The 15,640-nt window shown below is 41.7% G+C and overlaps 1 protein-coding gene and 1 pseudogene across 5 annotated transcripts in view; both read right to left on the bottom strand.

Moving 5' to 3' along the window:
- The window catches only part of SH3RF2 (SH3 domain containing ring finger 2), a 116,500-nt gene that overhangs the window by 66,227 nt on the left and 34,633 nt on the right, over positions 1-15,640 (bottom strand). For 3 of the 5 annotated variants that reach the window (XM_081826901.1, XM_081826902.1, XM_081826900.1), the window contains exons 3-4: positions 9,453-9,722; positions 6,220-6,315 (exon numbers count right to left, since the gene is read on the bottom strand). In XM_081826901.1, coding sequence (XP_081683027.1) covers positions 6,220-6,315; positions 9,453-9,722 — 366 coding nt within the window. The remainder of the gene's footprint in view (positions 1-6,219; positions 6,316-9,452; positions 9,723-15,640) is intronic. The other 2 variants (XM_081826904.1, XM_081826903.1) reach the window with 1 other exon arrangement.
- LOC102741163 (ATP synthase F(0) complex subunit C2, mitochondrial pseudogene) lies at positions 10,161-10,713 on the bottom strand (annotated as a pseudogene).

The raw sequence follows: 15,640 nt of genomic DNA on the forward strand, positions 1-15,640 counted from the left end.
CTGTGGGCCACAGGGGTTAAAAATAAGCCATGATACTCTTCCCCGATTGGGAGCAGTCTTCCTTCACCCATTTCTCTCAGGCACACCCCTACCCTTTTCCTCTTTTAGCCACTCCTGAATGCACCTGGGTGGGCTGCAGCCCCTGTGCTCTCCCACTGTGGCACTTTACACACCACACTGCAATCATTTCCCTTTTGTTCCCCCACCCCCACCCCCGGACTGGCAGCTACCTGAGGGCAGTGAGCTCACACATGTCCATCTCTGCCATATCCCACAGGGGATGCTCAGTGAGTGTTTGTGCAATCATGTGTGCATGAAGTTGCTCAGGTTTATACATTTGAGAAGCAAATGCACCAGAATGTAAATCTGTTCTTCAGAACTTTGAATCTTTATGCTAAGACCATCTTTTACTACTTCCTTTAAACACTTTCATCTCCCCACCATTCTTTCTTATTCCATACCTCTTAGCCTGTGATATGCTGGTAAATCAGGAGAAGAGAAGAGAAGAGAAAAGAGAAGAGAGGAGAGGAGAGGAGAGGAGAGGAGAAGAGAGGAGAGGAGAAGAGAGGAGAGGAGAGGAGAAGAGAGGAGAGGAGAAGAGAGGAGAGAAAAAAAAGAGCATGCCCTGTTTTGTAGAGTTTAGTAATTTCAATGGTATAAATATATACCAATGGTTTACAACTAGCTAGCAAAATTCCTGAAAATGTAAAAGCCAGCTCTTGCAATCTAGTTCTAGCTCTAGCACAACCACTGACTGTGCTATATTTTGAGTTCAGTTCCTTCGGAAGCCTGAGATACGCTGACAAAGTTGCCCTCCCAAGCCACGTCTCATTCTAATGTAGAGATTCAACTATAAAGGTAAAAGGGAGTTTGCCCATTTAAGAACTTTTTATGACAGTGTGCAAATGATTAAAATAGCCAATATAGAGAATTTTAAAGAGGAGGTAGTTCCTACCTCAAGAAGCTTATTACTGTGAAAAAGAAAATCATCAGGTAGGGGAAGTGGCATTATTATGTCTACTTTAAAGATGAGAGAGCTGTGGCTCAGAAGGGGTGATTTGTAAATGGCACAGCCAGTAAACAGACAACAAAACAAGAAAATATCCGATAGAAATAAGTTCTTTGACATGATAGAGAGTGGCAGGGGGAGGTGCCTACTTTGGAGGGGAGGTCAAGGAAATCCCACCGAGAAGGTGACATTTAACCAAGACACAGATGACAAGAAGGAGCCAGCCATGTGAAGATGGGGGTAAGAATATTCCAGACAGAGGGATCATAACCTAGTGGGAAGATCCTAAAGACGGAAAAACAGTCTGAGAAAAAGTCAAGAAAGAAACAGAAGCTGGACCAGAGAGAGTGAGGAGCAGGTAGTAAAGAGACCACAGAGACAGGCAGGGGCTGGGTCCCAAAAGTCCTGGGAGGCTCAAGTTTATTCGAAGTGTAATAGGAAGCCTCTGGCAGCATTAGGTTGAGGAGTGACACGATCTGATTTATGCTTTTAAAAGCTCATGCTACGGTTTGGCAGTTTCTTACCAAGTTAAACCCATACTTAGCATCTGACCCAGTCATCCCACTCCTACGTAATTACTGAAGAGACAGGAAAACTTATGCCCACTCAAAAATCGGTATGCAAATGTTTATAGTACTTTACTCATAGTTGCTAACAACTGGAAATGACTGCATTGTCTTTCAACTGGTGCATGGACAAACTCTGGCACATCCATACAGTGGAATCTGGCTCAGCAATATAAAGGGACAAACTATAGACCCACCCAACAACATGGATGAGTCCAAAATGCTTTGTGCTAAGTGAAAGGAGCCAGACTCAAAGGCTACATTCTGTATGATTCCACTGATAGGACATTCTGGAAAAGGAAAATTATAGGACCAGAAACCAGATCAGCGGTTGCCAACAGTTGGGAATCAGGGAAGGGGCTGGCAACAGAGTCAGCATGCTGTTGTATTTTGGTGGTGGGGGGGTGGTGTTGGAACTATTCCATCTTGATGGGAGTGTATGCATTTACCAAAATGTATAGAAGTGGACACCAAAAAGAGTAAATTTTACTGTTTGCAAATAAAAAGAAACACATAAAAGCTCATTCTGGCTGTTATTCAGAAGTGCCAGCCCAGAAGTAGGGAGACCAGCTAGGAAGTTCCAGAAATTGTCTAGGCAAACTCTGATGGCAGTCTGGACTAGGGACAATGTCTTAAGTTCCCCAGCGCACCGATCCCTCCATTGTTCACCCAGTAAGAGGACATTATATATTCTTTGAGTTGAATGAGTAGAGTTCTTTATGGTCATTCACAGCTACAGCGAAATAGGTTGATTTTTTTTTTGCCTCTACCTAATTGTTCTGTCCCCAGGTGAGCAACACCAGTGTTTTCATAAGCAACATTGACAAAGGGCTCTGTGTGACTCTTGGTCTGCCCTGTGCTCTGCCAACATGATTAATAGCTCAGTTGGGGGAGGATTACACAGCTCTTAAATTTATACCCACTCATTTGAAACAATATCCTTGAGGTTCACTGGGTTGAGCAAGGTTCACATAACCTAGGTAGGCCTCATTGGAGAAGTCCTGACAGGAATGGGTATAAGCTCAGTATTTGTTTTACCACCTTTTTATCCAGGTGCTATTCAATAAATCAAATGATACATTAACAAGAAAAATCCTGTTTATGCAGAAAAGAAAACCACAACAAAAACCCAAGTCACTCTTACAAGAAAGCTTTCCTTCTTTCCAATTGCTTTGCATGGCACTGGTAATTCAAAACTTATTTAAAGAGTTCTCAACAAGTGCTAGTCTTAATGAAATGACTGGAGTCAAAATTTAAGTACTGCTTTAAAAAGCTCAATTTAGATTTCAAGTAATTTTTGAAAATCAGGTTCCCAGATTACAGCAACCACTTGATTATCTTTTTCCCCTCCTAGCAATTAGGAGAACAAATGAAGCAATGGCTAGTTTGATGATAATCTTGAGGGTTCTTGTAATCACTAATTTTAGAGGTGAAGTGGTGGGGAGAGTGTCCAAATGAATAATCATTAAATGTAGAAGTTTTGGAAAAAAGGGCATCAGAGATGGGTAATAAAATCAATGGTCCTTTCCCCCTCAGAGCTATGGAGAAGCTTCTTGAAATAACGCAGGGGACCATGCAAACTCTAAAATGCAAAAATTGAACCACCTCCTATGTATTCAGCTAGGTATTAACTGTAGCTGATCTCTGTCCTTGGAGACTTAACCACTGTCTCCCCATCACTATTAACTGTTCCTCTTTAGCAGATGTTGCTTGACCCAGCAAATGCCTCCACCACTAACCTAGGCACATAAAGCAGAAAGTGAGGCATGCATTCTTGACCACTTCTTCTGTCCTGTTCCTCACTTCCATCAACCTCCAAGTCCTGTGGATCTACCTCCTAAATGGTGTTTGAATCTTTCCACTTGTTTCCAATCTCCTGGTCCAACCCACTGTCATCTTGTAACTGAGCCATGGGTGCGCTGGCCTCCTAACTGGTATTTCTGCTTTTTCCTCTTCAAATTATTCTTCCCATTGTAGCCAGAAGAGCAGTCTTTAATAAACCCAGGTCTGATGGAGTTACTGAGTCTCTTAAAATCTTTCGATGGTGTCTACTGACTTCTGGATCAAGTCCAAACTTTTTATGATACGGCAGAGACCACGATATTTACTCGACAGTCCTTGTACTCCCCTGTACTTCTCAGCTGCCTTGAAGACAGGTGGAGCTAGGGGACTGGTTCAGGCCAGTGGGTGATGAGTGGAGTAACAAGTGTAACTTCTGAGCTGAGGCATTTACTGATGTACAACTCATTCTTCCTTACTCCTCCCTTGCCGTGAAAACTGGGGAAGTCCATGTGTTCCAGATGGCAACTACAAGATGGCTCAACCTCAGTGTGGGTTCTGGAGTGACTGTGAGCAGAGCCTCTCATGGTCCTGTGCCGAACATGTAATGTGGGTGAGAAGAAAGTTTATCTTTATTGAGCCGTTGACAGTTTGGGGCTGTTTATTACCATAGCATAACCGAGCTCATCCTGACTCGTACAGGATGATTTATAAAGCCCTCTGTGATCCGTCTCCCACTTACTTCCCTGGCTGCCTCGTGTCATTCTCTTACTCCCTAAGCTCCAGCTCTAGGATGCTTTTGGACCTTTGGGTTCCCTACACTTCCTCATCCCGTAGGACTTTTGCACATGTTACCTTCATTCCCTAAAGCACGCTTCCCTCCATGCTCACCTACATAGCTCCTAATCATCTGTCTGATCTTTGCTTAAAAGGCATTTGCTGACCCCCTTCCCACAGAAGTTGCACATCATTCCCTCCCTCCCCCACTTAGTTCCCTCTCCTTCACTCTTTGCATCATTCATTACACTTAGAATTACTTGATTAATGTCTGACTTTACAATCCCTGAAAGTAGGGACCCACATCTCTCTGTATCTTTAGACCTTAGCCTAGGACCTGACTTAGCAGGTATGCAATGTAAAATTAGTTGAATGACTGAATATACATATATAGGACCGGGTCACACTGAATGGTTTGTTTTCTAAATTTTGTCTCTTCGTTCACTTGCTAAGCTAATTTTTTTTGCAGAGTACCTGTTCTGTATTAGTCTAGCCTGTGCAGTATAAGCAGCACAGCCATCAGGTGTTTAGAGAAGCCAGAGATAACTGAGTGGTCACCTAGTGGTGAAATTTTATGGAAGAAGCAGGTTTCTAGTTGACCCTTGTAACCTGAGTGAGATTTGAACAGGTAAAGATTGGGTATATGTGCCTCAAAGGGGCCTCAGCAAGAGAAAAAGCACTGATAATTAGAATATTGTTTACTAGAGATTGTAAGGACACCAGCCTCTCGGGATTCATCCTCTTTCCTTCCCTTCCATTTTTCATCCCGTCAACATTGATTGAGTGGGAAGAGCTATGGAGAACCTTGCAAGCTGGAATAGGGTTCTGGGCACACCATTTGCTTCAGAATCTGTTTTGGCTCTTAAGAATGAAAGAATTGGTCCCTATATCTCCAACTATGCCTCTGTCTGTTTTCACCCTACCTTCCTAGAGGGTGGAAAGCGTGCCTTTTACTGCATTCGTAGCTCCCCACTGCTCACTTTTAATGCTTTATGCCTGGTAAGCATCCAATTGATGCAGTTAAACAATGGAACCTCTCTTTTAAATTTGTAATGACTTGCCTCAAGCTAGGGTGAGGCTCGAGGATAAAGAGGTTAGGAACTCCAGGTTATAGTATTACATTTGAGAAGTAGGTAGACATAGTCTAGCATGTGGTCTTCCTTTGTTTTCTTTTTAAAGTAGCTTAAAAAAACTGAGAAGGAATATATCAATATGCTCATTTCCGAAGATTTATAAAATACAAGTTGCAGAAGAAAATGAAAATTATCTAGAATTTCACTATCTGGTGATCACCACTGTTAATATTTTTGTACATATCCTTCCAGTCCTCTATCCATTTATATATACACACACATATTTATAAGTCTAGTTTCATACAGTTCCATTTATTTATTGTGGTAAAAAACACATGACATAAATTTACCCTAATAACCATTTTAAAGTATATGATTCAGTAGCATTGAGTATATTCATATTGTTGTGAAACAGATCTTCAGGACTTTCTGACCTCCTAATCCAATACTCTATACCCATTAAACTTTATTTTATTTACCAAGAAATCATAAACCTTTTTCCATAATACCAAATACTCAATGATATTGACTACTTTTCTTTAACATAAATTTTAATGGGTATATATTTTTTCATCACCCTAAGTTTTAAAAATGAAATCCTTATTGTTAGATATTTAGATTATTTCTGGTTTTTCACCATTACACACAAGGCTTTGGTGAACACTCTGTACATATATCTTTGCGTACCTGTTTGAATTTTTCTCTACAATAAACTCTCAGATGTGGAATTGCTGAATCAAAGGAGATGGAGGTTTTTAATGTTATTGATACGGGTTTATTTGAGTTTGGGCATGAGAAATTGCAAAATTTACACTCTCACTGGCAGAATAAAAAGGCCCATTTCCCCACACTCTTACCAGAACTGGGTGTTATCTTCTGGCATCTTTTCTTTGGAGACCTTAGTTAATTTTTGAAATAAGGTTCTTATCAAAAAGGTATTTTTCTCAGGCATCCCTGTGGCACGTGTGTATTTTGGAGTGAGCATGCATTTGATGTAGACTTGATATTCACGTACCTCTACAAACAAGATCGGGAAGATGCCTACTTGATCCCCTAACTTGCCTTCTGCCCAATTCTCATCCACTCGGCTGATCACCGTGATGATATCACCCTGAAAGAGACAAAGTCTCAAGGTCACCATTTGCTCTTGGTTTTCAGGTGGTGAAAGCTTTCAGGGGAGATCAGTGTGGAATCCCAGATGGTGTAAGGTGCAAGAAATGTAACTCTTTCATAATTTAGTTACAAAATCTTCCTCTATAAAGGGCAGCATTTGGGCCACCAAGATGGCAAGAGGAGTAGAAATAATTTGGAGGACCACTGGAATCCAATTGAAAATTCCAAATTTTCAATCAGCAGCAGAATCTGGGCTTTAGTTTATATTAATCTGATGGAGAAATCAGTATGGGAGCCATAGGGAGAGAGATTTCTAGCTTAGCAAAAGGAAGAATAAATTTCATTCTAATTTTGAAGATTTTTCAGAACCTATTCAACTTTAATTTTTTTTATTTTTATTTTTAAGTAATCTCTACATCCATTTGGGGCTTGGGCTCACAACCCCGAGATCAAGAGTCGCATGCTCCATTGACTGAGCCAGCCAGGCACCCTTATTCAATTTTTAATGGATCAGATATAAGGTGGCTTTTTATTCAAAATTTTCTTATTATAAAAGGTTATATGTAGATTTGTAGAAACATTAGGAAATACAGTAAAAAAACCTAACTCTACTACAAAATAGATATAACCATTGTTAACATCCCTGTTAGCACATTTCCCCCCAGATTCTTCTCTATGAAGATAAAACATATATATACATACACACACACACGCAATGATTCTTAAAAACTTGCTGAAAACAAACACACATACAATGAAGTTCATAAAGTTTGGATGTAAAGCTTGATGAATGTTAACACTAACTATTTCCATGAAACCCCCATCCAGATGAAGAGATAGAGAACATTTTCAGCACCCACAAGGCTCCTTTGTGCCCTTTCCCATCATCTAGCAAGAAGTAGCCACTGTTCTGACTCCTAGCATATGTATATGTATACATACATTCTGCCCATCCTTATATTTCATATAAAAGAAGTCATAGAGGACACACTGATTTTTCACCATATCAGGAATGCCTTTCCACTTCCATACCTGTTCATCAGTCCAAATCTGAATATCCATCCACTGATCGCTCTGACCTTCTGATCCATGCCTCTCAGGAATTTAGATGAATCCAAATCTAAGTTCATTATTGCATTATACCTTTTCTTAGCTTTCTCTACCCCATCACAATTTACAATGACACATTTATAGGTTATGATTTCTTTAATGCCTGTCTACCCCCATCAGACTATAAACTCCATGTGTTCAGGGCCTCTTTCTGCTCTGTTCATTTCTGTGTCCCCAGCACCCAATACAGTGGTTCCCATTTAGTAGTCATTCAGTAAATATTTCTCAGTGAATGTCTGTATGCATTAATAAGTGAATGTGTGAATAAACTGTACAATCTACTCAGATACAAAGCACTAGGACAAGAGCAGCTTTTGGGAGGGAAGATCTTGGGTTTAATTTGGACATGCTGAGTTTAGGAAGACCATGAAATTTCCTAGTGTAGTCGCAGCCTTCCATAGCTTCCAGAACGGAGCAAATCCTCTCTTCTGGTTCCTTTGTCATAATTTCCCATTCATATGTGTCTGTTCCTTCCACTAGTCTGCCAGCTCTGTGAAGGTAGGGACAATGATTCATCATTTTATCCCCAGTGGGCAGCTTGGCACATGGATGGGCTCATTGAGTGAACGAGCAGGTGGAGTGAGTTTTTGCAAATTTTGCAAATTCCCCGAGAGGGACAAAAATGCAGACAATGCTTCCTACCTCTGCCTTCCTCCAGTGGTGTCCGCTGAGCTCAGTGTTTAATGCCTGGCAAAAAGTAAATACTCAATAAATATCTGTGGGATTAAACTGCCCTTCCTCTAAGTGTCATTGAAGCACAGACTTTGCAGTTTGGGCCACAGAATGACCTTCCTCAAGGGACTCACTCTGAGGTGCCAAGACAATAATGATCAATATTTCAAAATATGGAGGACAGTGATGTTATCTAGTTTGAGGCAATCTGAAATAAATCTCATTTCTGGTAGTGGTGGAATAAAAATGTTTTACAAAATAAAAGACCTTTCCTGAGCTACTGTACCAGAGCCACTTCTAGTATTTGATGTACTTATCATAAGCAGCAAAGAGTGAAAATCACCCCAACTTTGGCCTCTGTGGGAGAATTTGAATGTTTAAGGAATAATAAATACTGAATACAGAGAATTAAAGTAGTCTAGACTTTAGTAAAAGTGTTGTTACTTGCACATGGTGAGGAGTTATCTGATAAAAAAAAAGGCAAAAAAATCTTAGGGTAATTAATGTGCTTGGAAAATATGTCTTGTAAGAGGTTATTTATATATAAAGATATAATTATCTTATTGTGTTTTTGGAGGGCTTTGAATACAATGTTTATAATAAAATAGAATGTTATAAAGAATAGAATTAGGGGCTCAGAACTTGGTCAGCAAGAATGCCTTTACAGATACATAAAGAGGTAAGAGCTGTATTTTGCCCAGCACACTGTCAAAATGTATTTGTAAATTTTTGTCCACTTATCTCTCTCTCCCACTACTCTGCCTGAGGGCAGGGACTGTGACTTGTTCATGCTGCATCCCCAGTGCCTGCAAAGAAGAGGTGCTCACAAGTGACTACAGAATGAATGAATGAATGAATGTGTGAATACTTATTTTTGTAATTGCAATAGGAAAGGTTTAAGGATTTTCATCAAACTCTCATTAGATTTCTCTGGCAACTTCATTTAGTTTTGAATTGTATACACACACATTACATATATGTGCACACATACATACATATAAACATGTATGTGAAAATATGTACACATTTTTAAAATCAGCAAGTATTACAAAACTCCAGGTTTGGGCGCCTGGGTGGCTCAGTTGGTTAAACGACTGCCTTCGGCTCAGGTCATGATCCTGGAGTCCCGGGATCGAGTCCCGCATCGGGCTCCCTGCTCGGCAGGGAGTCTGCTTCTCCCTCTGACCCTCCTGACCCTCCCCCCCTCTCATGTGCTCTCTCTCTCAGTCTCTCTCTCTCAAATAAAAAAATATATAAAAATAAATAAATAAATAAATAAAAAAAAAGAAACTCCAGGTTCTGCCCAGTCTCTATGTAGTCACCCATGACCTCCATGGCTCCCCAGAATCTTACCTTGAGGAAGGTCAGGCAGTCCTGGTTCTCACTCTTGTCTTTGTGTCGTAGGTCGAAGTTGTAGAGCGCTCGGCAGAGTGGGGGTGGCTGGGGCAGCTGCTTGATAACTTCCACGGAGCTGGCTGGGAAGATCCCACTGACTCCATTGATTTCCCCCTGGTACCAGTTCTCATCCAGCTGTCTCCGGAGAAGGATGACATCTCCCTTATTAAACCTCAGGTCACCAGGATTCTGCCCTCGGTAGTTGTATAAGGCTTTTGCCCGAGGCACCTACAGCGGCACAGACCAATGAAATATGTCCTTAGTTTACAGGCTAGGGGGACAGAAGGTATAACATTAATAACTGATTACTGAGCACTTCCTATGTGCTAAAGTGTTGGATGTGGATCATCTTCTTTAACCTTTGAGATAGACATTCTTATTACCCCCTTTTCTAAGTAGGGCAACTGAGGCACAGAATGGGTTAGTACCTTGCCTAAGGGGACACAGCTGGGAAATGGCAGATATGGGGTCTGAACTCAGGCTACATGATTTCAGAGCCCCTGTTCTTTTTTTTTTTTTCTTATTAATACAGTATTTATTTGTCTTCCCTCTGTCAAACCCTGAGCCAACCAATTTCTCCAGGCTGCCTGGGGAGGTACAGGAAAAGGAACATACAGGGCAGACGAGACACTGGAGAAAGACTTATGGGAGGTGGAGATGGCTCCTTCATATGGCGAAGAGGATGAGAAAGGCCACCAGCAGGCACAAGAGCCCCATGGCCTTCGATAGGGCAAAGCCCAGAATGGCGCTGGAGAAGAGCTGTTGCTTCAGAGAGGAATTCCTGGCATAACCAATGCTGAGGCTCCTAAACACAGTCCCAATTCCAGCCCCAGAGCCAGCCAGCCCTACCACGGCAGCCCCAGCCCCAATGAACTTGACTGCTGTGTCGATTCCCTTGAAATGGCGCAGGTTCTGGAGCTGCGGCTAGAAATAAGTTGAGGTCAGGGGACATGGGGCCCTGCCAAGCTGCTGAGGCTCTTATAAGGTACCTCATCTGTCAGTGTCTCCGGCGGTTTTAGCACCCCTGCAGACCGTGATCGGCTCAACAGCTGAGGGGTGCTCCTGACCAAGAAGGCGGTGGAGACGAGCTTTGCACCGGCGGACATTTTCAGGGGCTGAGGGGCTCTGGCAGGAGGGCTGCTCTCAGTGCAGAGAAGACAGAGAGGGGTGGGGACCAGAGCCCCTGTTCTTAATCACTCTGCAGGGAACAGGATTTTGGACTTGACTCCACAACTATGTGAACTTACAGTGAGTCAGTGACTGTTTTTGGCGCCTGGATACTGATTGGGAATTCTGGCTCTACCTCTTTCCTCTCGTGTAACCATGGTCAAGTCATTTAATCTTTCACAAACCATATCCATTTATAAAATGGGGTAATAATAGAATATGTACTTCATTAGGGTAGTCATGAAGACTAAATATTTATAATGCATTTTTTAACAATTTTATTTATTTGAGAGAGACAGAGAGAGAGAGAGAACACAAGCAGGGAGGAGGGGCAGAGGGAGAGGGAGAAGCAGACTCCCCGCTGAGCGGGGAGCCCGAGGTGGGGTTCGATCCCAGGACCCTGGGATCATGACCTGAGCCAAAGGCAGACGCTTAACCGATTGAGCCACCCAGGCGCCCTAAATATTTATAATGCATTTAGTATGTTGCTTGATACATAGTATGGGCTCAATAAATGGCATCTCTTATAGGATGGCTAGAACAAGGAAAGGCTAATGATAGCAGTTCTATTTATTCCTCAGTGTTGATGGGAAGAAAATTGAGGTGAAAAGTCCCTGAAAATACAAAGTACTATACAAGGGGCACCTGGCTGGCTGAGTTGGAGAAGCATGCAACTCTTGATCTCAGGGTTGCGAGTTTAAGCCCCACACTGGGTGTAGAGATTACTAAAATTAATTAATTAATTAATTAATAAAAAGAAAGTGCTATATGAGAGTGATGCAACATAATTTGTCTTCAGCCTTCTCTAGAAAGTGTAAACGTCGTGAGTGTTTGGATCATTAGGAAGCACTGAGACAAAGAATTAGTCAGAAATCAATCATCACTTTAAAACAGGTCAGCTAAATACTGTCATTTGTTAAATTAGTTGTCTCTCTAAATAATTGTTTCAGTCAAGTGCATTTTTTTTTCTAATTGAAACTGGTTTCTACATGCAGAAACAGCCTCACTTTGGTCTTGCTTGGAGTCAGAGTGGCAAACTGCAAGTTCTAATAACTTATGGTAACTAGCCCTTCAGTGTCACCTGGGATTGTATTTGTATTTTGTGCTTTCCTCAGCAGTGGGGTGAAGTAGTCCCCTCTCTTGGGGGCAGTCTTGCTATTCATAAGGGGATGTAAGCAGGCAGTATTTCAGGTCTTTGAGAACCTTCTGAGTCTGCAATATTCATTCAAGCAGTTCAGGGGTAGAGATAAGACCTGAGCAGTCCCTTGCTGATGGGATGTTAGAGCAGTGCTTTTCTGCTGGACCCTGGACACAGTAAGGAGGGCCCAGGGAGACAGAAAACCACAGGAACACACTCGTCCTCAGGAAACTAGTGGACAAGTGAGTGAAGACGTGTGTGCTAGGAGGGCTAGCACAGTGCTGTGGATATTACAAATGCAACTGGTTGAATAAATTGTGGAAAACCCTGCAGTCATTAAAATTGATGATATTGATCTATAATAACACTGACAATTACTCATGATATACACTAAGTATAACAAGAGATTAAAAACAGTTACGTTTTCATTATATGTGAAAACTAGGCTTTCACTGTAAATACATATGTATATTTTTACCTGGGGAAAATGCTGGATGGCTATACCAGCATTTTAAGAGTGGTTATTTCTAAGTGTTGATATTTTTAAATATTAAAAAAATGGTTTCCCTACGTGCTTAGCCATGTTTTCGAACTTTTCTACAATGAAATAATTGTATCATCTATTAAAATTGGACAGTAGAGGGGAGCCTGGGCGGCTCAGTCGGTTAAGTGGCTGCCTTCGGCTCAGGTCATGATCCCAGGGTCCTGGGATTGAGCCCCACGTGGAGCTCTCTGCTCAAGCCAAGAGCCTGCTTCTTCTTCTTCTCCCTCTGCCTGCAGCTCCCCTTGCTTGTGCTCTCTTTCTCTGTCAAATAAATAAATAAAATTAAAAAAAAAAAACTGGACAGCACACAGGAATGCCTGGCTAGCTCAGTCAGTAGACCATCTGACTCTTGAGCTCTGGGTCAGGAGTTTGAGCCCCATGTTGGGTGTGCAGATTACTTAAAAAAAATTGAAAAAAATTGGATAGTAGAAATAAAATGAATGAAACTGTAGAATGAGAAGTGAAAGGTATGAGAGCAATTTAGGAAGAAAATAAGTCAAGCTGAGTAGGATCAGCAAACCACGTTGACTACCTTCTTGGAGAAGTTTCTCACCTGAGAAATAAGGAGGTAGAAGCAGAATGAAAGCACAGCATTTCCGAAGAATGAAATGAATCTGTTAGACTCCTAGGGTTGCGCAGATCCGGACACAGTAGTTGTCCCCTCCTTCTTCCAATTTTCCATTGTAATATAAATCACATTTTTGGGGTACATGGCCACCTAGAACACTGGTCACATTTTCCAGTCTCCCCGGGGCAGCTAAGTTTTGGCCAGTGGGGTATAAGCAACTTTTAGGACGTGTCGTTCCTGAGAGAGACTGATTTTCTCTTTCCTTTCCTGCAATTTGCTATGTGGAATGCAGACATGATTGCTGGAGTTTTAGCTGCCATCTTGAACAGTGAGGATGAAGGTCACACTGAAAAAGGGAAGGAAGTAGTCTGGGTTGCAGAGCTGCCAGACAATTCCCGGACTACTTTTACACTTCTAGACTTTTGTCTGGAAACTAAATAAACGTCCATCTTACTTAAGGCCCTGTTATTTTGGATTTGTAAAAGTAAAGGAAAAGGAAGAATGAAAAAAATTAAGAAAAAAAGAACTGAAGCCCCTTTAACTTTGCATAGTAATGATAATATTAATAGGTAAGATTAGTGACTGTTCCTTCCCCCATGCCAGGCATTGTGCTAGGTACTCCACAATAGATCTTATTTAATCTCATGACAACCTGTGATTAGAAAACTGTGGATCAGAGAGGTTAAAAAAGCGGCCCAAGTTCATGAAGGTAGATAGTGGTGGGTTTAGGATTTGAGGTGGGGTTTGTCTATCCTGAGGAACTCAAGCTCTTACCCCCTCAGCCAGTGTTTTTCAAAATAAAGTCTGTGGTTCACCTGTATCAGAATCCTGGGAGATGTCCAAAATGCAGATTCCTGGACCCCAACCCTGACCGCTTTGACCAGAATCTTTTGGTTGCATTTTTACCAAGCTCCCCCAGCATCCAAGTTTGATGCCCCTGGTCTGAGTTACATCTTAGTCTAACTAAAATGGGAGCAATGGAGTTTCGATGTAGGTTTTGTAAATGGCTAAGCTGCCTTTTTTCACATTCCAGTGCAAGTGGCAATGTATTTTAATGACTACTGAGCAAGTATATTAAAACTGAAATTGCACAATTGCACATAGTGCTTAAATCTCTGTGAAGACACATGAGCTTTGAAACCTTGAGATAGTACTAAGTGCTTGACCATCTTCATCTTTCCTCCATCTTCCCTTAGTACAGGCAAGTATTGAGGAAGCATAATGTCAATCCATTTTTAACATCTTCTCTCTCTTCAGTCTCCTCTGGTATTCTCAGCTCTACATTCATACTTATAGGAACCACTGGCTTCCAGTTGTAAATTGGGTTGGGTGGGGACAGGTGCAGAGAGAGGGGGAGAGAATCTGAAGAGAAGAAGGAAATTAACTGTGGTACTGATGGGCCACAGAAATTTGTCTCACATTATAGCTTTACTTCACTTTCCATATATTATGTCATTCATATGATCTCAACATCCTCTGAAGTAGATGGCATCACCCCATGGTATTGATGAAGAAACAAAAGTTCTGAAACGTTCAACGTTATCATGCAAAGTCACACAGCCAGTGTGTGGCAGCCCCGAGACTGACTTGGCTCTTTTGACCTCAAAGCCTGGTGCTTCTCGCCCCCTCATTCTCTTTTATCCAGCTGAAGTCACCAAGTATGTTTTTCCATCATAAAATTCATTTGGGGCTCTGTTTTATAATCAAAATATGAATAGAGTGTGAACGCAATTTGCTTGCTGCTGGCTGCATTAGCATGAATTATTGAACTCCAGAGCCCTCACATAAAAGTTAAGCACCTGAAGAGACTCAGCTGGTTGATTCTATCCGGTTCTCAACTGTTCTCTCAGGGGAAAATGACTCTGAGTTCCACATCAGCTATCACCCGTCACATTGTTGGTAGTAGCTATTATCACCCACAGTTGTGTTCTGTCTCTACAGGTGTAGGTGGGAGGGGGAACGGGGATAAAGTGGGTGTGGAGGTCTCAAAGCCAAGTTATTACCAAACTTTTTTTCCTGGTGTTTTTCTGAAAGCCAGATAATCCAATGGAAGCTTGTATGTGCCTAAAGAGCTTTCCTTTTCTATAATTCAAAAGGCTCAGGACTTCTATGGTCCTGTAATTTGTCTATTCATTTGTCACCGCAGTAGGGTCTGAAAGCCGCGAGGACCATGCTTTTGATGGAGGGATAATGCATGGCATGAAACATGGAAACGAGGTCATGCAGAGACATTAGCAGTGACAGCATGTTGTAGTAATGAATGTTAGTAGTGAAATTATGGCAAATTCCTTCTCTGAGGAACCGCCTGTTTTCTCTCCATCTTCTGATAGGCCTGCCATTCACTCTGCTCATACCATACACATAGGGGTATGCGGCCCAGGCTAGCCAGGGGACCCAAATCCCCCTCGCATAGTGCTTTGTGCAGTACAGTCATCTGCCTCCAACAGGGCCAACTAGAATCTTTTCTGAGGTTTGATATATAGAAGCTCTCTTGGATCATGAGCCTCGAGGAGGTAAGCCTTGGACTACTAGTGGTGGCATTTCCTAACCAATAGACACATCTTCCTGAATAAAGCTGCAGAAGGCAACAGAAAGAGATATATATATATTTATTTATTTTTTTAATTCTTATGTTAATCCCCATACATTACATCATTAGTTTTAGATGAAGTGTTCCATGATTCATTGTTTGTGCATAACACCCAGTGCTCCATGCAGAATGTGCCCTC

The sequence above is a fragment of the Leptonychotes weddellii genome, chromosome 7 (genome assembly GCF_054177405.1).
Source record: "Leptonychotes weddellii isolate Sample4059 chromosome 7, ASM5417740v2, whole genome shotgun sequence".
NCBI lineage: Eukaryota > Metazoa > Chordata > Mammalia > Carnivora > Phocidae > Leptonychotes > Leptonychotes weddellii.